This window comes from Prionailurus viverrinus, chromosome B3 (genome assembly GCF_022837055.1).
Source record: "Prionailurus viverrinus isolate Anna chromosome B3, UM_Priviv_1.0, whole genome shotgun sequence".
Taxonomy (NCBI): Eukaryota; Metazoa; Chordata; class Mammalia; order Carnivora; family Felidae; genus Prionailurus; species Prionailurus viverrinus.
In genome coordinates this window covers 114,779,723-114,800,915 of record NC_062566.1, presented here as the reverse complement: position 1 = coordinate 114,800,915, position 21,193 = coordinate 114,779,723, and the positions used below count along the sequence as shown (strand labels likewise).

The 21,193-nt window shown below is 40.1% G+C and overlaps 2 protein-coding genes across 5 annotated transcripts in view; one reads left to right on the top strand and one right to left on the bottom strand.

Moving 5' to 3' along the window:
• Nucleotides 1-13,941, top strand: part of FAM161B (FAM161 centrosomal protein B) — a 28,874-nt gene extending 14,933 nt beyond the window's left edge. The window contains exon 9 of the mRNA XM_047864723.1: nt 13,239-13,941. Coding sequence (XP_047720679.1) covers nt 13,239-13,266 — 28 coding nt within the window. The 3' untranslated portion in view covers nt 13,267-13,941. The remainder of the gene's footprint in view (nt 1-13,238) is intronic.
• Nucleotides 1-21,193, bottom strand: part of ZNF410 (zinc finger protein 410) — a 50,826-nt gene that overhangs the window by 1,678 nt on the left and 27,955 nt on the right. Inside the window, exons 6-11 of one of the 4 annotated variants that reach the window (XM_047864730.1) lie at nt 15,983-16,133; nt 15,195-15,376; nt 10,738-10,827; nt 7,376-7,501; nt 6,497-6,637; nt 4,923-5,050 (exon numbers count right to left, since the gene is read on the bottom strand). In XM_047864730.1, the coding sequence (XP_047720686.1) occupies nt 4,923-5,050; nt 6,497-6,637; nt 7,376-7,501; nt 10,738-10,827; nt 15,195-15,376; nt 15,983-16,133 (818 nt within the window). The remainder of the gene's footprint in view (nt 1-4,922; nt 5,051-6,496; nt 6,638-7,375; nt 7,502-10,737; nt 10,828-15,194; nt 15,377-15,982; nt 16,134-21,193) is intronic. The other 3 variants (XM_047864732.1, XM_047864731.1, XM_047864733.1) reach the window with 3 other exon arrangements.

Genomic DNA, 21,193 nt, shown 5'->3' with positions numbered 1-21,193 from the left:
ATCCAGATATTGGCACTCAAATCAGCAATGACACTTGATGAGAAATCTTAAAGAATTTGTAATTTGTTTCTTCTTTTTTGGAAGACATTCTGATTTATTGAAGGCTGGGTGGCAATCATTTATACTGGTTCCTGCATTCGAGAATATGAGCTCAGTGTGGCTATAGAACCCCACTTGAGATGCCTTTTAGTCAGCAGAGGTCCCAAAGCCCTGGGGTCCCAATTGGGCCTGCACAATAAGTCCTCTATCTGATTTGCAGAAGGCTGGGTAACACCGAGGGCAAATAAAAATTGTTCAATCTGAACCATTTGAATAAGGTGTAGTTTTGATATAATTCCCATAATTTCTTTTATTTTTTAAGAAGAGTTTTTTTTTTTTTTTAAGTAGTGCTTAAAATTTTAAGTAGTGCTAAAAAATTACTTAATTATTTTTAAGTAATCTCCATGCCCAACACGGGGCTTGAACTCACCACCCCGACATCAAGAGTGACATGCTCTACCAACTGAGCCAGCCAGGCACCCCTCCCATGATAATTTCTGATAATTGCTTTCGTTATTCTGATATTCTTGTTACGTTTTTACTTTTAGAGCCTATTTACAGGGGTCCAAGTAGAAGTGCACAAGTAGATTCTTACAGGTCTGATCTACAACGTGTGATTATCTCCAAAAATTTGAAATAAGCATTGTTGTTTTAAGGACTGCAAATAGCCTTTTATCTGAGAATCTCTAAGGACTCAACATTCCTCACTCACTGGAGGAAGGTCAGTTAGTACCAGGACCTTGGATGAGGAAGATAACTAAACCTGGAGGCTTGAGGGCCTTGTAGCTTTTAAAAATGAAGGTATCAGATGACGTGATAAGCCTGTCTCGATAAGGAAAAGGAGAGGAAGAGCAGTGGAAATGCCTGTGGTAAGAGGAGAAATAATAGAGGTAACAGTGAAGGAAACAAAAGAAGTGAGGCTCAGACAGAGGGTGTGTTTGTAAATACACAGGACCCGAGGACCCGTGAGGGAAAAGTGATAATCTAGGACTTTCAGCCTCACTAAGGGCAGCACTTTCCCCTTTGTGTTAATATTTTCCTATTAAGAGTTTGGGGTTGGGGCGCCTGGGTGGCGCAGTCGGTTAAGCGTCCGACTTCAGCCAGGTCACGATCTCGCGGTCTGTGAGTTCGAGCCCCGCGTCGGGCTCTGGGCTGATGGCTCAGAGCCTGGAGCCTGTTTCTGATTCTGTGTCTCCCTCTCTCTCTGCCCTTCCCCCGTTCATGCTCTGTCTCTCTCTGTCCCAAAAATAAATAAACGTTGAAAAAAAAATTTAAAAAAAAAAAAAAAAAAAGAGTTTGGGGTTTCCACCATGAAACTGGGTATTTAGGGCCTGCAGACCCTCAGTGTCCTCCTGGAGGGAAGGCCAAGTTTTTTGGTTTTTTTTATAGGTGATCTGTGTTACTGGGTCTGCCTGAGACTATGAGTAGCATCACCTAGACAAGGACACAATGAAGCCAATTCCAAGACCCATGTGCCTAGGCCCAAGGGGAAAAAATGTGCTATTGCTGGACTTTTTCATACACAAATCTGACCATGTCATACCTGCCTTAAAACCATGCAGTGGCCCCCCACTGCCCCTGGGATAAAATCATGTCCTTTAAGGCCCTTCAAGAGAGAAACTGGCATAACTTTCCTGCTTTCACTTTTCATTCCAGCCCATCTCTCCATTCCACATCCCATCCTACTCAACCCTTTTGATTCCATAGTTGTGTGCCCTGTTCCCTCTCACCTTCTACCCTTGTACACACTGCTTGCTACCTTTATGCCTGTTATCTTCTTCCAATCCCTCCCACTTATCCATCAAGATAACTGCTATTCATTCCTCAGGTCTCAAACCTAGAATTCATTCCCTGACTTCCCCCAAGGCTAGCACTTACTACACCATATAAAAATTGCCAGTTTATTGATCTGTCACCCTTCCCATGCTCTCTGTACAGTACAACTCCAGGGGCACCATTTGCACAGTTATAAAAGGCAACAATTGTACTTTGTTTACTATTGTATAACTAGTACCCAGCAGAGGGCCTTGCACATATTAGGTATATAGCACCCTGTTGACTAAGGTTTTCTGTTCATTTTGTTGTTGTTGTTTTGTTATTTCAGAAAGAGCGAGTGAGAGAGTGCCCGAGTGGGGAAGAGGGGACTGGGGAAGAGAGAGAGAATCTTAAGCAGGCTCCACACTCAGCGTGGAGCCCAACTTGAGCGCAACGTGAGCCCAATATGGGGCTTGATCCCACAACCCTGGGATCGTGACCTGAGCCGAAATCAAGAGTCAGACGCTCAACCAATTGAGTCACCCAGGCTCCCCTTGACTAAGTTTTTATACATCTGGTATTTATTTGAGGAAACTTGGAATGATTCATTGAAAAAGGTATTTAGCAATACAGGAGAGAAAAGCTCCAAGGTTTCAAATATAAAAAAGGAAAAGGCTGAGTGTTGGGGACTGGCTTGTCAGAATGACAATTTCTAGTAGGTAAAAAAGAAATAATTTTTCTGAACTATTGCAGAGCGATCCAGTAGTTGATGAAAGCTTTTCTCTGACAGAAGAATCACAGTTCATAAAAGCAGAAAGAAAAAGGGAATTAGGATATCACCATTTTGCAAGCCTAAAAAAAAAAAAAAAAAAAAAAACTGATCTAGGCCATGATCAGTAATGTTTACCAAAATTTTTATGTAACCCATTGGTCAATCATTAAGCTTAGTAAGAGGACAACTGAATACCATATGTCTCCTGTGAACTGTAACAGAAAGCAAGAGTACCACCTATAAAATATTCTTGCCAAGGAAGGGGGAAAAAAACATGAATCTAAGCTCCTAACTACCAGTTTTTAGAAAATCTCTGAATAGAGAAATATATTAAACAGCAAAAGGAGTCAATCAGCCAAAACCAGAATGTAGGAAATTGTATAGGACAAATAACCCAATTCCTTAAACAGCCATTCTGGAAAAAAAAGACAGGGGGGAAGAGGGGGAGACTATTAGAGATAAAGAGAATTAAGAGAATTATTAACCAAATGCAATGAATGGGGCTTGTCTGAATCCTAATTCAAACCAACCAACCATTAAAAGACATTTTGAGAAAAAAAAGGAATACAGACTTACTGTTTGAGGATATCAATAAATCGTTAATTTTATTGGGTGTGATAAAGACAGCTATGAAAAAAACATGTTTGTTTTTTAAATTTTTTTTAATATTTATTTTTGACAGAGAGAGACAGAGCATGAGAGGGGGAGGGGCAGAGAGAGGGGGAGACACAGAATCTGAAGCAGGCTCCAGGCTCTGCATTGACAGCACAGAGCCCCATGCATGGCTCGAACTCATGGACCATGAGATCATGACCTGAACCGAAGTTGGATGCCAACCAACTGAGCCACCCAGGCGCCCCCAAAAAACTTATCTGTTAGAGGTATATCCTGAAATACCTACAAATGAAATGGTATGTCTGTGATTTGCTTTTAAATACTCCATCCAGCACAGGGGTGCCTGGGTGGCTCAGTTAGGAGTCCAATTTCATCTCAGGCCATGATCTTAGGGTTCATGGGTTCGAGCCCTGCATTGGGGTCTGCGCTGACAGCAGAGAGCCTGGAGCCTGCTTCGGATTCTTTGTTTCCCTCTCTCTCTTCCCCTCCCCAACTCGTGCTCTGTCTCTCAAAAATAAATAAATAAATGTTAAAAAATTTTTTAAATACTCCAGCACAAACAGAACAGCAGCAACAAATTGTAGGTAGGAAGAGAGAAAATAAGAACAGTAGAAAGCTAACTGTTGAAGTTGGGTGATAGGTACATGAGTACTATACTCTCTCTCACTGTACTTTATGAAAACTCCTATAACAAAAATTTTAAAACACATAAATGAAGAGGGGAAATAACAAAGGAAGTCTTCACAGGTGAGACATGTTCCAAAGCAGTAGCCAGGAGAAAGTGGATTAGGAAAAACCAATGATACCAATAGCAAAAAAAACTTTCAATATAATACAAGCAAGACTCAGACAATGGGTCATAATGATGACATACAAGGAAAGATCCTGGCAAAAACATGAACATGCATGGCCAAAGCCCTGTGATCCTGAGGATCCCCAGGAAGCTTATAGAATAATTAAGAATATTCAATATAGGATGCAGTCATTTGAATACGGCAACAGTTGTGGTATCAGGTTATAATGAAAGGACAGGGGAAAAAGATGGGACAGCACTGTAAGAGATACTGTAATACGAAGGTATCCGGGATACCCAGGTTTTGGCAAAAGTTTATACATATGAAATGAGCTCATGATGAAGTCATTTACTCCCAAGACAAAAGACCAATAAAATATCCTAAGATTCTAGAAGCCTGACAAGTTTTCATTCTGTTTTCTGGGTTGGAGCCAAGACCATAAAGATGGGAGTGCTTAGAATAAACTTAAAACTTTCCCTGCTTTAGATAATGGTTCTCATTCCACAAGCAAGTGAACATGTCCTGTATGTCCAGTTGGTTCAGCCTGGTACAAAATGAACAATGATTACTTTCAATGATTTTGTCACTACTCTTTTTGCTCAAGGACCACTTTGTCCCAGGATATTATTTTCCTTATAAAATAAAAGCAATATCCTTATGTCATAGGCAGAGAACAGTAGGAGCAGATATCATTCAGTAAGGTATGTATACAAAGGAAATTAAAGCTGAGAGACCCAGCCGTGAGTGACCAATCTCCCAATCCAGGAGACCCTAACAATCAAGTTTCTTTCAAATCTGGTCTCATGCTTAGCTTAAAGGAAGATCTTCTAGTCAAAGTTTCCAGGAAAGGGAAACTGGAGTCAGTTTCAGATTTTCTAAACTAGATCTCTAACCACTGTCCACATTAGTCTCTACAGAAACAAAGTAAGGGCAAGAGATAAATTTACCTCCTGTGGATTTACGGCAGTTAAGACAGAAACCTCATATGACTGCCTCCCTGACTGCATGGTCACCAAGTGATGTGTCACATCAGGCACTGAAGACAGGGGACGTGGGGATCCTTCACCAAGCACCTCTGAAACAGCAGAAAATGTCTCAATGAAAAGTGAATCCACAGTTATACCTACCTGCATTATCAAGCCTCATTAAGAACACTAAAAACTGTTCCCTGAAAAACCCATATTCCTATATGTTTTCCAAATTAATTCCTGTCTGATAATCATTACCAGTGAATTTAGAAAGTACGACAAAAGGTGGATGGGAAGGAAAGGCAAGAAATCCTGATGTAAGAGTTGACCATTTTGTAATATACCAATTTAAAGTAATATAGCTTTAGCACTGTTAACTGGATTAACCGTGCATTGAAACAGGGCAAAATCTGCTTATGCAGGCAAATCAGGAGACCAGAGCCAACCCTTAAAGCAGCCACCAATGATAGAAACAGCATAATATGAGCAAGTCAAGAACTTAGGTCTGGCTTCAAAGTTCCTGTACTCAGTGTCCCTTCCTCCCTTGAGACTTTCTTCCTTAAGAATGGCAAAGTAGTTCCATGCAATTTCTGTGTCTTACACTTTGGTTATCCACTAGTATCATTTACGAAACCAAGGAGCCTTGTTGTGGAAGCACACTCTGGCCCATGTAGACTCCACACAGAAGTTACACAAACATGGTCACCTATACACAAAACTGAATGGGATATGAGGAGTAACTAAAACACAGGATCTCAGACTTTATCAAGTGAGATCACCAGAAAAAATCTTCTGGAAACAGTTTATACATAAACTACTTAGCCCCCTAAAAAATTAAAAGTTTCTTCCAGGGGGGCTTTCAATACCTACTGCTCTTCCAGACTGCACCGTGCAATGTAACATTTGCTTATATACTATTTTCTGTTCACTGTTGTCTCCCGTATGTAAATTTTGACTTCTCAACTACATTTTAAGGTCCCTGCTTTCTACTTTTATCTTTCCCATGGTGCCAGGCACACAGTAGGCACTGAATAAATGCATGCTGACCTCACCTGTTAAGTTTTTCAGAGAAGAGGGCCTGGCCTGTGTAACTTGGGTGAAATTTCTATACCAGAGAGGAGCAACTGTTTCCTAGAGAGCCCTTTCTTTTCTCCAGAAGATATGGCTTTTGAAGGTATGGAGAAATTGCTTTATATCTCCTCTGTAAAACCTGGTTATGTTCTGTTTAAATGTTTTAAAAGTTAAGTTCTTCCAAAACTGCAATAGGAAAGATAGAAATAGTTGGGCTAGGATGCTAGGATTATGGATAATTTTCTTCTTAAAATTTTTTGTTACTCTTTTGTTACGTCATCTGTTCAACGAAAAAGAAATTTTTTTTTTTAACAGATTCACTTATCCATCCCAGAGACAAAGAATACAAATGCTACTCAATCATACCACAGCTACTCACAAGAAATGAAATTAATTAAAACCTCCATTTTGGAGACAACCCCATTCCTTAGTCCCTAGTTGCAGCCCATTTTCCCCAAATAAAGGAGAGTTGAAAGTCTTACCATCATCAACTCCTAGGATAGAATTGGTATTTGGTAGGTTCAAGGACTCTCCACCAAGGCTGGGCTGGGAATTCATAGGCACCAGGTTTTTACTGGTTACTGAAGCCTCTTCAAGCAAACTACTGCCCATTAATGGCTCAGCTGCACAGAGAATAGGATGTAAGAGACATGCAGCGGTCAAGGCTGTGCCTGGTCCCCATTTCCCTTCATGGGAAGCTGACTTTTTCTTTCGGAAGTGGAAGCCAACCTGTATCTTGGATGCTACCTAGTTTTGGGAGCAAGAGTAAACCTAGAAGGGAAGGGTGGAGCCTCATAGATAAATATCCTTGCCTGTGATCAGCAGGTGGAGAATTAAGGTATGAAATGGGATGGATGTGTCCTTGGAAAGGAGTATTTGGAATAAAATAATTGATTAAAATAACACGTGGAAAAAAATAATAAAAATGAGTTATCAAATTTAAGTTAGGGTAAAAAGGGAGTCATGACTGATACATAAAAAATGTTTAAAACCTTGTCTTATAGAAATCTTTATCACAGTAATACTCAAATGCTGGTTCATGGATCAGCACGAGTTACCACTAAACTCACTAGGGAAGCTTAAAAACTACAGATTCTGGGATCTTATTCCCAAATAATCTCATTTATCAGGTTGTATTGTTTTATTTGGGAATGAAGAGTGGACAAGCAATACAAATATGTACATTTTAAAAGCTTATAGATTTTATTGTACAGCTACATTGGAAACCACTAGTCAATCCAGGGAGACCAGGTCTTTCTCCCCAACACAGAATCTGAAAATTTCCAAACAACCAGACATGCCAGTCATTTGGCTTTTTGAAACCAGAAGATATAGCCCTCCACTACACCCTCTCTTCTCACCAGTTTGCTCCTGCTCTTGACTCCCAGCTGCTCCTAGCTGCAAATGATGCTTTCTCATGTGCACATTCCTACTCCCACTCTGAGAGAAGGTCTTCCCACATACTTGACACTGATGGGGCTTCTCTCCTGAAACAGAGACCAGGTTAAGACAGGGTAGCCAAAAAGACAGGGTACACTCCTGACAGCAAGAGAACGGATTCAAGACCAGGACAGAGAAACCCAGAGAATGTTAAGCTAAACATAAGAGGCTTTTTCCTTCTCCCATTCTCCACCCAGCCTCGGAGGCCCCCAGCCTCCAAACTTTCAGTACACCAGAGAAGGCAGGAAGAGTTCACCAGTGAGCACGCTCACTGCTCACTGCTCCCAGCCCCTATCCTTCCCACACCCACTGTACTGCTGCCTTCACAACCTCTGGTATCAGGTCATGGCGGCCATGTAGAATACTTCCTTCCCCTTCCAGATACAGTCTTCCATGGACCTCCAGAACACGTACCATCCTCAAGGATCCCAACCCTACATTCATAATACCCCCTTATTCCACTTCCTGCCACCACTCTCACAGTCTTCAGTGTTTACACCGATGGCTCTTCCACATGGCGATCTGAACTACCCTCTGTGTCCTCGAGTCCAAAACTCTCAGTCGGCCTTCCACCTACTCAGACAATCACACTTAGAGCTAGGGTCAGAAACACATGCCTACAAGGGACCAGCCTGTGACAAAAGTAGGTGAAATGGCCAGAAAACTTCCAGAAATGGCAAATCTATAGAGACATAAAGCTAACCAGTAGTTGCCTGGATCTGGGGGCGGAAGCAAGAACTGACAACGAGGGGGCAAAAAGAAACCTTCTGGTGTGACAGAAGTGTTCTAAAACTGGATTGTAGTGATGACTGTATAATTCTATATATTTTCTAGAAATCACTGATTTGTATGCTTATAATGGATGAATTTCAAGGTACATGCATTACACATCAAAAAAGCTGTTGATGGGGCACCTGGCTAGCTCAGTGGAGCGTGAGACTCTTGATCTCAGGATTGTGAGTTCAAGCCCCATGATGGGTGTAGAGATTACTTAAAAATAAAGTCTTAAGCTCTCCCAGGACATCGAAAGAGTAGGTCTGGGGAGCCACCCCTGGAGCCAGAGCTGTCGTGTCCCCCTCCTCTTTTAATTTCCCGTTGCCAACAATAAAGGCCTTTCCTACCATAACAAAAAAAAACAAACAAACAAACAAAAAAAAATTAAAAAAAATAAAGTCTTAAAAAAAAGCTGTTAAAAAAGAACTAAAATGGATTGACATACAGTGACTATACAGAAACCCATGAATTCAAACTAATACTAATGAGAAAGAAAGGCAATTATCTGACACTACTAGAAGAAACAAGAGCACCAATTTCTTATTTTGAAAACTCATAATCAAAAGAAATTAAAAGAAAAAGATGACATATTTATTCTCCATTCCTGTACAGATTACCAAATAGCCCTACTACATAGAGAAGAGACCTATTATACACAGAATTCCAGCCGAAGTGAACAAAATAACAGAATTAGAAACCTACCACTTTAATATCCTAATGAAATAACCAATTCAGGCATCATTCAGAGATGAAACCATAAAGCAAAATGTTGCTGGGGAAATTTACAGTGTGAATATCATGGTGTTACCACCTGAACCTACTGATGAATTCTGTAACCAAGCACTTTGTGCCTCCTGATGTGATAAATAATGAAACACATACGACCATCTATAACATATCTATGCTAAATCTTTGAACCTTTGAGGTTTTTAGGGCTTACTTCCTTTTATAGGAAATCTAGGGGAACAAGTTAAATGACATAAAAGGAAACAAACCAACAAATCCAGAATATGGGACATTCTATAAAACCCAACTAACTCCATTATGCAGTAAGTCTATGACATGAAAGAAAAAAAGTGAGTACAGATGGATTTAGAGAAGCCTTAGTACAATAATTAAACCTTGTTGGATCCTGATTTAAACAAAGCCACTTTAAAAGACACTTTTGGGGGCGCCTGGGTGGCGCAGTCGGTTAAGCGTCCGACTTCAGCCAGGTCACGATCTTGCGGTCCGTGAGTTCGAGCCCCACGTCAGGCTCTGGGCTGATGGCTCAGAGCCTGGAGCCTGTTTCCGATTCTGTGTCTCCCTCTGTCTCTGCCCCCCCCCCATTCATGCTCTGTCTCTCTCTGTCCCAAAAATAAGTAAACGTTGAAAAAAAAAAAAAAATTAAAAATAAATAAATAAATAAATAAAAAATAAAAGACACTTTTGAGAAAAGTGAAGAAAAACTAAACATGGATTGGGTATGAGATAAAACTAAGAAATTGTTAAATAGTATTGTTGTTATATAAGAAGACATCTTTATTTACTCTTATGTATGTTTGAAATAATTTTATGTAATAAAATTAAGTAAAATAAAATAAAAACACTCTATAAGCCAAGCAAAACCTACGTAGAAGTCTACATCTAAGCCACAGGTTATCATTTGCCACCTCTGCTTAGAACTTGTCATCATATAAAAAACTGCTCCGTTCCTACAAGCTCAGCTCTGAAATTCATGTCTCTGATTGATTACATCTTTCCAACTCCCTCATTCCCACTGAACTGCTTCACTGCCCTCATCGTAAACAACTTCTAGTTCCTTCTCTCCACTCCTCCTGTTCTGGCTTCCCTATACTTCCTGTGGCTAACGATTTGAATAATTACTTGATTCTGTTCTAGAATCTCTCCACTTTGAGTTCACTTCTGCCTTGGCAAGTCTCGGCTTTGAATGACCTCCATGGTCCATACCTGATATAATTTATAAAGCGCCCAGCACAGTGCCAAATAAATTTGCAAATAAATCTCCTCAGAAAAGCTCTGAATTAGAAAGCAATTCAGTCAATGGCTAAGCTGAAAATAAGAAAAATCAGTTTTTTTCCCCTTTGATTATACAACCCTTTGAATTCAAGCATTAAGAGCCTTGATTTTTAATTTTGTCATGAGGAGAAGCGAACTTTATGTTGAACAGTTTGTTACTTTCTAGATTTCTTTTTTTTTTTTTAAGTTTATTTATTTATTGTTGAGTGTGGCCATGCACGTGTGCATGTGTGGGAGCAGGGGAGGGACACACAGAGAGAGGGAGAGAATCCCAAGCAGGCTCCACGTGCTCAGCACATGAAGACTGAAGCAAGGCTCGATCTCAGAAACCATGAGATCATGACCTGAGCTGAAATCAAGAGTCAGAGCTTAATTGACTGAGCAACCCAGGCGCCCCCTCTAGATTTCTTTATACCATCCCCCTCCCACACATTTACACTTTTGGTTCTCCACCTTCCCTGAAATCTATGAATGGCCAGAGTTCTAGTACCTGAGTGAACCACCAAATGTTTTCGGAGGCTAGAATACTCAGCAAAGGAACGGCCACATCCTTGGGCTTCACAAAGGAAAGGCTTCTCTCCTAGAGACAGAAAATAAGTTAAAGACTCAGTCTTCTGATGAATTGACTATTACTCTTTTCCCATTAATCTTACTCTGTTTCCAATGACTTGCTCTGATTTCTTGAATTCATGCTATATAATTTCAATTGGGCCATTCAGCAAGTGTCATGTCTCAATGATCTCCTAGTGGACAGCCCACCATATAGTCCTGCCCTCTTCTTTAGAGGCTTTAGTGGCTACCTCTGAGCATCATACTTCTTTCTCCCACCTGGCTCAAGGGCTGACCCCAAGCTACAATGACCTACCTTCTTCAGTAATCCCATCCCTTTTGAGGGTATCAAGATCAACACCATATATGCTATCAGGATTTTTACTTTCAATCAATTCTCTTTATGATTCAGTTTCTAAATCCACTAAAAAGTAGAGATTTCTACAAGTTACAAAATAGATATTACATAGTCCTTTTCTATAAAGCGAACAAAAACAGGTGTTCAGTCAGAAGTATAAAGAAAACCCTGTAACAATATGCTAAAGGTAGTTATATCTTGACAGTGGTATTATGGATGGTTTGCTTTCTTCTTTGTGCTTTTCTGGAAGTTTCATTGTTTACAGTATTACTTTGTTATTTTAAAAATCAAAGATGCATGGTAAAAACTAATTAAGGTCTGTAGACTGAAAGTACTATTAACTTTCTGGTTTTGATATTGTACTGTGGCTACATAAGATGTCACATTTTGGGGAAACTGGGTGAAGCACACAACAAAACCCTTTGCACTTTTTTTTTGTTTAATTTTTTTAATGTTTCTTTATTTTTGAGAGACAGAGAGACAGACAGAGCATGAGTGGGGTAGGAGCAGAGAGAGAGACACACACATACACACACAGAATCCGAAGCAGGCTCCAGGCTCTGAGAGGTGAGCACAGAACCCAAAGTGAGGCTTGAACCCATGAACCGTGAGATCATGACCTGAGTCGAAGTCAGACGCTTAACCGACTGAGCCACCCAGGCACCCCTCTTTGTACTATTTTCACAACTACTCATGAGTCTATAATTATTTCAAAATAAGAAGTGGAAAAAAAAAATCAGAGATGCAGTTCTTATCTGAAGGTCACAGACTAGTATGAGAGAGAGAAATGTATTCATAAATAACTTTAATGTAAGTTTCTGTACAAAAAAGTACTGTAAGTATTTAGAAAAGAGAGGAATTCTAATTGTGGTTAATTTTTTTTTGTTAAAGAAGCTGAATTTAAGCTGATCTTAAAAGATGACAAGGAAGGAAGGGAATTTCAGGCACAAAGAACAGTGTGAGCACAGCCTTGAAACTAAGAGTGCCCAGGACAAGTTCAGAAAATAGCAAGTGTAAAATAAGAAGTATACCTATTGGTCTCTGCCTCTGGTTCCTGACACAGAGCTCCTAAATCCCTTGGAATTTCCTAGGTGATAGTAGTGTCTCTTATTCTAGTGAGGTAACTCTTGGGTGGGCTCCTAGATAAGGGGTGCTCTCCAGAAAGACCAAGCCATGATTAGAAGCTTGGGATTTTCAGCCCCATCTCCTACTCTCCAGAGAGGGAAGAGGGGCTGAACATGGAAATTAATAACTGATGATGCCCACATGGAGAAGCCTCTATAAAATTCCCGAAGTACAGGGTCCGGAAGCTTTCTGGTTGGTGAACACAACTACACGCCAGAAGGGTAGCACACTCCAACTCCATGCGGGCAGAAATCCCTGTACTTCAGACCTTTCCAGATCTCGCCCTATATATCTCTTTATCTGGCTATTCACCTGTATCCTTTAGCATATCCTTTATTATATAATAAACTAGTAGATGTAAATAAGTGTTTCCCTGAGTTCTATGAGATGTTCTCACAAATAACTGAATCCAAAGGAGGATCATGGGAACTTCTGATTTGTAGCCTGGTCAGACAGAAGTTGTGAGCAACGTGGGAACCTACTACTTGCAACTGCCATCTGAAGCAGTGTGGGAACAATCTTGTGGGACTGAGCCCTTGATCTGTGGGATCTGATGCTATCTACAGGTAGACAGTGTTAGAATTAAGTTAAATTGTAGGACACCCCGCTGGTATTGCAGAGAATTGTTTGGTATGAGAAAAATCCTCACACATTTGGTGTCAGAAGTGTTGTCAGTGTGGCAGCAGTGTGAGAGTAAAGGAGAAACCCAGGAAGAGCGAGTTTCCCTACCCGGCAACTAAAGCTGACACAGTGACAACAGGGGAGCTGGGCATGGAAGGGGGGACAACACTGCTCTAGATTATACTGTTCTTTCAGACTGTACCACAGTTTAATGTTTGTGACTTTCCAGTGAGTGGTCTGTAACTTTTCTGAAAACGTGTTTATATACTCACACCTACCCCAAAATGCTAGGCACTCAAAAGTTGCCAAATAAATGAATAATATACTTGTTATTACAGCCTTAGAACAAGACTCATCAGAATCTAGTGGCATGAATCACTGCATCAAGCTGGCTTAGGTGAGATGGCCTTCGCATTTGGAAACTGAGAGGATGGTGATTTTTGCTGAAAGGAAAAGACACAGGAGAAGAGGATGGTCAAGAGGCAATGCTGCGTAATGATTAAGAGCATGAGTCCATTAATGTTGAGTTCAAATCTTGACACCACCACTTATTAGTACAGGGAAGATAGCTGACCTCTCTGAGAAGCAGCTTTTTCTCTATAAAATTAACACAATACAATCTCGAAAGATTATTTTGAGAACTGAGACACTACAAGTTAAGTATCTTCAGCATAGTGTCTGGCACATAGTCAGCCCTCATGGTAAGCCACTGAAATTGGTAGCTTTAATTACTATCGTTACTACTAATAAAGACCAAAACTGTGGCTCAGTTTTGACATTTGAGATAATGTGAATTATCAGCATTTGAAATCAAAATCCTTGTAAGAGCTTTGGAGTCAGATCAGAATTCAAATCTCAACCCTGCCTTTTCCTAGCTGTGTAATGTTGGGCAAGTTATTTAACTCTAATCTCCTGTTTCTTCATCAACAAATACAGTATCTCATGCATAAAGTATCCTTGAGAATTAAATGGGATAATGTGTATGTGCCGGACCCATATTAAATTGTGTCAATAAATGCTAACTTTTATTATTATATTAATTATGGCGACTCAGATCTGTGAGGCATCCAGGGAGAAATGATCACATTGAGCCCTGAGACTGCAATGAGAGAGCACACTGAGTGAAATGGGAGAAACATGAAATTCTGAAAATGATGAACAATTAGAGGAGATTAACAAGGGAGAGCTAGAAAGAGCTAGAATGAAGAGAGAAAATAAGGTCATGCCCCAAAGTAAAAGGAAGCATTTTAAGATGTTCAGTTTTATCAAATCTACAAACATAAGGAGCAGCACGAAGATGAATGGGTTAATGAATTCAAAAATCAAGTACGGTGAACTCTATCTACTTCTTCCCTAATCTATTCAGCTAGATGTTTTTCTTGTTCTTTTATTCAAACTGCTTCTTGGAGCAAGTATAGTTTACTCTCTCAAGAAAGAGCTGAGAACACAGCTATTCTGCCCTAAAACATATCCAGTGGTAATGGCACTCTAGCAGGAATCATAGGGACATACCTGGAACAAGTTTCACTTTTTAATGCCCTTTAATTGTATTTGCTATTGTTTTAGCAATGCAAGAATAAAGAAGAGACAAAGAAAGTGGCAAGAGAGGGGGAAGAACAGTTACACATCCTCAGAGATCAGTCTTGGTTCAGTGATTAAACTCTGACAAGAGACTTAGCACGTTTTAGGCTTGGAAAGTCGCCCTTAAACTCTCAGAATGAGAGTCAAGGTATTTTTATCGTGGTCCTTTGGTATTAACATGCCATTGGACCCAAATCAAGTCACTCTTCCATTTTGCTTCTCATGTTGTGAGGCTTTAACAAGAAAGCAAACTCCTCGAAGTCAGGGGTTAAAATTAGCTTTTGTATTTCCCCCCACCTTACCCCATTTGGTGGCTAGAAGAGGCTCTGTATGGTTTGTATAATTCAATAAATATTACTGACCAAAATTACAACCAAGTAATATTTGAAGAAATTTAGCAATACTAATTTTGTCCATATCTCATCATATCATTGTTATCAGAGAAGGTCTTATATGCCTTCCTACACTTTAAGCTCCTAGAGGCAGAAATTAACACTGTCCATTCCTCACACACAGGTGAAAAGTCAATAAATGTGACTGAATTAACTGAAAAGTGCCACGAAGCATGTGAAAAAAAGAAATTCCACTTTTCGAGTTCTAGCAACAACCCTAGACCTTCATTTCTATTTCCACCTCAGAGCCTTTCTAAGGATAGGCAAGCAAACCCTGAGCCAAGTGGTAGATTGCCTGCAGGAATGTTGATGTGCACACACCTGTATGGATGCGCAAGTGGTTCTTCAGATTTCCAGCTGTAGTGAACTGCTTACCACAGCTAGACTCGGGGCACATAAAGGGCTTCTCCCCATTATGAGTCCTCATATGCACCTTCAGCCTCTGCAACACATAAAAGCTTTTTCCACAACCTTCCGCCGGACAGATGAAAGAGCGGTCATTTCTGCAACAACAAAACAAAACAAAAACAAACCAAACAGAAACAAATCACATAAGCACCAATACCTGAAAATGCTCTTTGCTAAAAAGGGCAAGCCACAGCTCCTGTTGCCTCTCAAAGCAGACAGTAACTCCCAAACCTAGGTATGTCAATCACCTGATGTCTGCTAAAACTACAGATGCCCTGGACTGCCTTCCCTTTTTTTTTTTTTTTAAAGTAATCTTACGCCCGATGTGGGTCTTAAACTTACGACCCCAAGATCAAGAGCTGCGTGCTCTACCTACTAAGCCAGCCAGGCGCCCACACCTTACTTGTTGAATACTGATTTTCATAGGTTTGAGAGTAGGGCCCACACTTACTTTTTTTTTTTTAAGTTTCCCAAAAAATTATGTTTTATGTTTTGGCACATTTAGGTGCCAAATGTCTTACTAAATATCTGTACAGAATGAGGTAAATGAGACAACGCAATCTTTCTATTAAATAAGAACAAAAGACATCTTAATCACGAGTAAACTGGAGCCCCTGCTTTCCTTTGTCAATTGAGGGACAAGCTCCTCCAGAAGCATCACCGTTCTTGACCTCTAAGCATGGAACCTCAGATATGCTCACCGATGAGTTTTGAGATGGTACTTGAAGTGAGCTGGCCACACAAATGTCCGGTCACAGCCTTCAACTGTACATTTGAGTTTCTTTTCCACTTGAGGAAGGGGCCCAGAATCTTTGGGCTGCCCATCTCCAGAACCAAGGTGGACATTCTCTCCTGTAACAGAGTCACATATTTGTAATCTAGAGAAGGAACCTGTTGAGGTACTTTGGTTCAACCATAAAGCTCCTATATTTTACTCCTAATGATCAGCAGGCAGATATCTATCTTCAGCTTCCTTAGCTCTCTCTATATCCATTTAACAACAGAAGTGAGTGAGCAATTTGTTCCTAACCCTTTAATCCAGAGAATTATCAAAAGCCATCATGCTTTGTTTCACAAGACTAGGCCTCTCTGGCAAATGTCCACATGGTTTCGTATCAAAATAGGAGAGTTAAACCTATTTTGTATTACACAAATTGGCAGGGTAGCAGATACATCAATACCCGGAGTGGGGTGCTAAAGATGACTTCAAGTTCTAGGTATTACAAAGCTTGTATTTATTTTAGGAGGAGCAGCCATTCTGGCTTAGTTGTGGACTTAAGGTTGTGGTTTCTTTTGTAAATGATCATTCTTAGATTTCTATCTTCTGAGGTCAATTTGGCTGTTTCTATCATTGTAGAGAATTAGAATAACCTTCCAATTTCCTGTGCTACCTCTTTTTAGTTATAAAACTAAAGAATGCAAGAATTTAAGAATGCAAGAACTCAGCTGATTTTAAAATTTCTAAACACATTTTAAAAGGCTAGAGGTAACATCTACTGAAGTTTTTTGTTCAATAGAATAAGAGGAGGAGGGAAAAGGAGCATGTAGGGAGGTTCCTCCCTTAAATTTAAAGAAAATCAGTTAATTAAAAATTTATATAAATCCCAGATTCACAGGTGGTACTCCTTTTCTTTCATTTTCTTCAAGCATATGGAGTTTATTTTTCTACTATACATACCTCGGGAATAAGATTTATATTTCCAAATTTCCCTCTCAAAAGCCAAGAATAGGAATAATAAATGTTGTACCCACCACACTCCCTGGAACCTGACAACTGATCAGTTTCCATCCCGTCTATTAATCTTATTCTCTTCCTGTCCTACATTCCCTTTGCTGTACACTTCAACTAAGATGGCTTTTGCTAGTTAATATTAACTTTTTCTTTCTTAATGTTGTCCCACAGTTTTTTAATTTAATTGAAAAATACCTGCACATAGGTAAATTTTTAAAATTTCCTGCAACAGGAAATTTCCCACCAACTCCAGAGCTCCAGGCAATTAATGTCTAATGAAAGGTCTGTAGAAATCCTATGCTAATATAGAAATTTAAACCAGTGACATTTGGGGCTTTGTGCATTCAATGTTATAGATACAATGAGAACACTGATATAATCATGAAATTTAAAAATTGCTCAGAAAATAGTGGGTTGCCTTGTATTTGAGTCCTCATAAAACCACTCCCTTAAAAACACTAAAGCACTGTTTGCAGAAGACGGATAAGCTTAAAAGGACCTCAGCCAATGATAGTTTTGGATATTTATTTATTTATGTATTTATTTATGTATCTATTTATTTTAGTTTTGGATAGAGATCCTCTGATGAATGGTTCCCCCCACTAAAAAAGAGAAAGACGAGGAAATTCAACACCTCATACTGAGCATGTCAGATAACACTGTAAACATTTTAAAGATCCCACAGTTATGTGAGAAAGGCCTCTGCATTTGGGATAACATTTCCAGTGACAGTATCATATATAGAATGGCTCAATAAATTTTTTCTGTAAGGGGCTAGACAGTAAATATCTTCAGCTTTGAGGACCATATAGTCTCTGTCACAACTACTTAACTTTGCCACTGTAGCAGCCATAGACAATTTGAATGTATGCCTGTGTTCCAACAAAACTTTATTTACACACGGTTGGTTATTTGGCCCTTTACTAACCCCTAATATACTGCATCATATACAAAATGTAAATATTTCTGTATTTCAGTCAACTTAGATGGAAGTGAAGATGTGCTCTAAAAAACTGCTACAGGACTCTCAAAGTGGCTTTAATAACAACAAAGATATTTATCTTACAAATCCATTTAAATACTGAATAAAATCATTTCATTATATGTTAGTGGGTAAAAAGCAATATTAAATTAATATATTTCATGATTTAAAATGCATGTGTACAGGCACCTGGGTGGCTCAGTCGGTTAAACATCAGACTCTTGGTTTCAGCTCAGATCATGATCTCATGATTTCATGACTTCGAGCCCCATGCAGGGCTGGCTCTGTGCCGACAGCACAGAGCTTGCTTGGGATTCTCTCTCTCTCCCTCTCTCCACCCCTCCCCCACTCACACTGTCGCTGTCTCACAAAATAAATTTTTAAAAAATGTTAAATGCGTTTGTAATCAAAACAATAAAAATTTCAGGTTGGAGTTAAGATGGCAGAGAAGTAGGGGGACTGGGATTTCCCTCATGCCTCAAACACAGCTGTCCTGAGGTCAGAACACTTAGAACAGAATACAGAGTCCAGAATAACAGAAAAATCTCTACAGATGGACAGAGACAGCTTGGTGGGACAGAGGTGTGTGTTTGTGAATTGAGAAAGATAAAATGGTGGGCAGCATAGGCATGGAGGGGAGGAGACCCCTTCTGTGGAGAGACAAAAGGAAGAGAAAGAGAGGTGAAGGAAGCATAGTATTGTGTTTGGACAAAAGAAAAACCTCTCAAGAGCATGAATGGGGAACAAGAAATAAAGGAGTTTCTACTTGGCCGTTTCTACTTTGCAAACGGCCTTAGAAGTGAAGATCAGAGTTTTCAGGGGTACATGACTTTCCCGGCACTGGCCTGGACATGTCCCTGTGTGCACAAGTCTGGGGGGAAAGGGGAGCCCAGCCCTGGGGCACAGTAGCGACCTCAGGGAGCACTGGGAGAGAACAGTCCCTTCCCTCGAGTACTGTGGGAAGAGGGTTTATTGCCCCCCCAAGGACAAAAGATCCTGCAGGCACCTGCCAGCCAGAGGCCCTGTGTCGGCTGGGCGGAGTGGTGCTACCCCAGAACCAGGTCTGCACGAAGCGGGACCCTTTAAGACAGTGGGTTCTGAATGCCAGCCGAGCACCTAGGAGGCATGGGAGACTGTGGAACAGGACAAGCCGCCCACGGCGCTATTCTGTGAGGGCTGCCTGAACAGTGTGGTTTGAGACACCTGGTCTGGGGAGGACAGACCAGGGTGTCGCTGTTTTTCTCCCCATCACCAACACAGTGGGGTTTCAGGGAATAGGAGAGCAGCCTGCAGTGGAGGCCACTGGCTTACACCAAACCCCACCCCTCCGTGCCTGGCAACTGCTTATCTACCAAAGTGGAACTGACACTGACCAAACCAGACGGCCTCTCCTGCAGACCAGCACAGCCACCTGTTCCAGGCCCCAACAGACAACTGGACTGTGGTTTTGTATGTCAGTCTGTTATTGTTTTCTTTTCTTTCCTTCTCTTTTTCCTTCTTTTTCTTTCTACCCTCTTCTTTTTTTTTCTTCCCCTTTTGAAATCAGGCTCACAGTTTCTGATTTGATTTCTGATCTCTCTCTCTCTCTCTCTCTCTATATATATATATATATATATAAAAATCTTTTTTTATATTTTATATATATATATATATATATATATATAATCTTTTTTTCTTTCTTTTTTTCTTTCTCTCTTCTTTATTTTCCTCTCTCTCTCTCTCTCTCTCTCTGGATTAAGCCTTACAGTTTCTTTGATTCTCTGCCTGTTTTTTTTTCACCCCTTCCATTTCTCTCTTTGTATGGAATAAGGTTCCCTCCCTCCCTCCCCCACTTTCCTCTTTTCCAATGTTACTTCAACAAACACATCAAAGCACACCTGGTGGAAGGTCCAAACAATCCACCACTATGAGCAGTGGGATAGAGCAGCCAAATACTCAACAACAGAGTACACACAACACACTCCAGACAGTTCCTGAAGTGCCAGGCCCTGGACAGTGTACGACCCCTTTTTAATATAGCACTCACAGGTGCGGGACACATAACAAAAGCTATTAAAACACATAAAAGGCAGAAACCTTGTCATAATGATGAAATGGAAGAATTCTCCTCAAAAGAAATTCCAGGAAGAAATGATAGCCAGAGAATTTCTCAAAACAGATATAAATAATATATCTGAACAAGAATTCAGAATAACACTCATAGGACTAATAGCTGGGCTTGAAAAGAGCATAGAAGACAGCAGAGAATCTATTGCTACAGAGATCAAAGACCTAAGAAATAGTCTTGATGAATTAAGAAATGCTATAAATGAGATGCAAAATAAACTAGATGCAGTGACAGCAAGGATGGAAGAAGCAGAGGAGAGAATAGGTGAAATGGAAGATAAAATTATGGAAAATGATGAAGCTGAAAAAAAAGACAGAAAGAAAATTACTAGACCATAACGGGAGAATTCGAGTCCTAAGTGATTCAATGGAATGAAATAATATCCATATCACAGGAGTTCCAGAAGAAGATAGAGAGAAAGGAGCAGAAGGTTTATCTGAACAAATTATAGCTGACAACTCCCCTAACCTGGGGAAGGAAACAGATATCCAAGTCCAAGAGGCACAGAGAACTCCCTTCAAAAAAAAAAAAAAAAATCAAAATCAGCATCACGACATATCATAGTGAAACTGGCAAAATACAAAGATAAAGAGAGAATTCTGAAAACAGCCAGGGACAAACAGATCTCAAACTACAAGGGTAGACACATAAGTGTAGTAGACCTGTCCACTGAAACTTGGCAGGCCAGAAGGGAGTGGCAGGAAATATTCACTGTGCTGAATAGGAAAAATATGCAGCCAAGAATCCTTTATCCAGCAAGGCTGTCATTCAGAACAGACGGAGAGATAAAGGCTTTTCCAGACAAACAAAAAGAAAGCAGTTCATGACCACTAAGCTAGCCCTGCAGGAGATGCTAAGGGGGACTCTGTGAGTAAAAAGCAGCAAAGACTATAAAGGACCACAGATGTCACCACAAACATGAAACCTACAAAGAACACAATGGCACTAAATCTATATCTTTCAATAATAACTCTGAATGTAAATGGACTAAATGCCCCAATCAAAAGACATAGGGTATCAGAACAGATAGAAAAACAAGATCCATCTATATGCTACCTATAAGAAACTCATTTTAGACTTGAGGACACCTT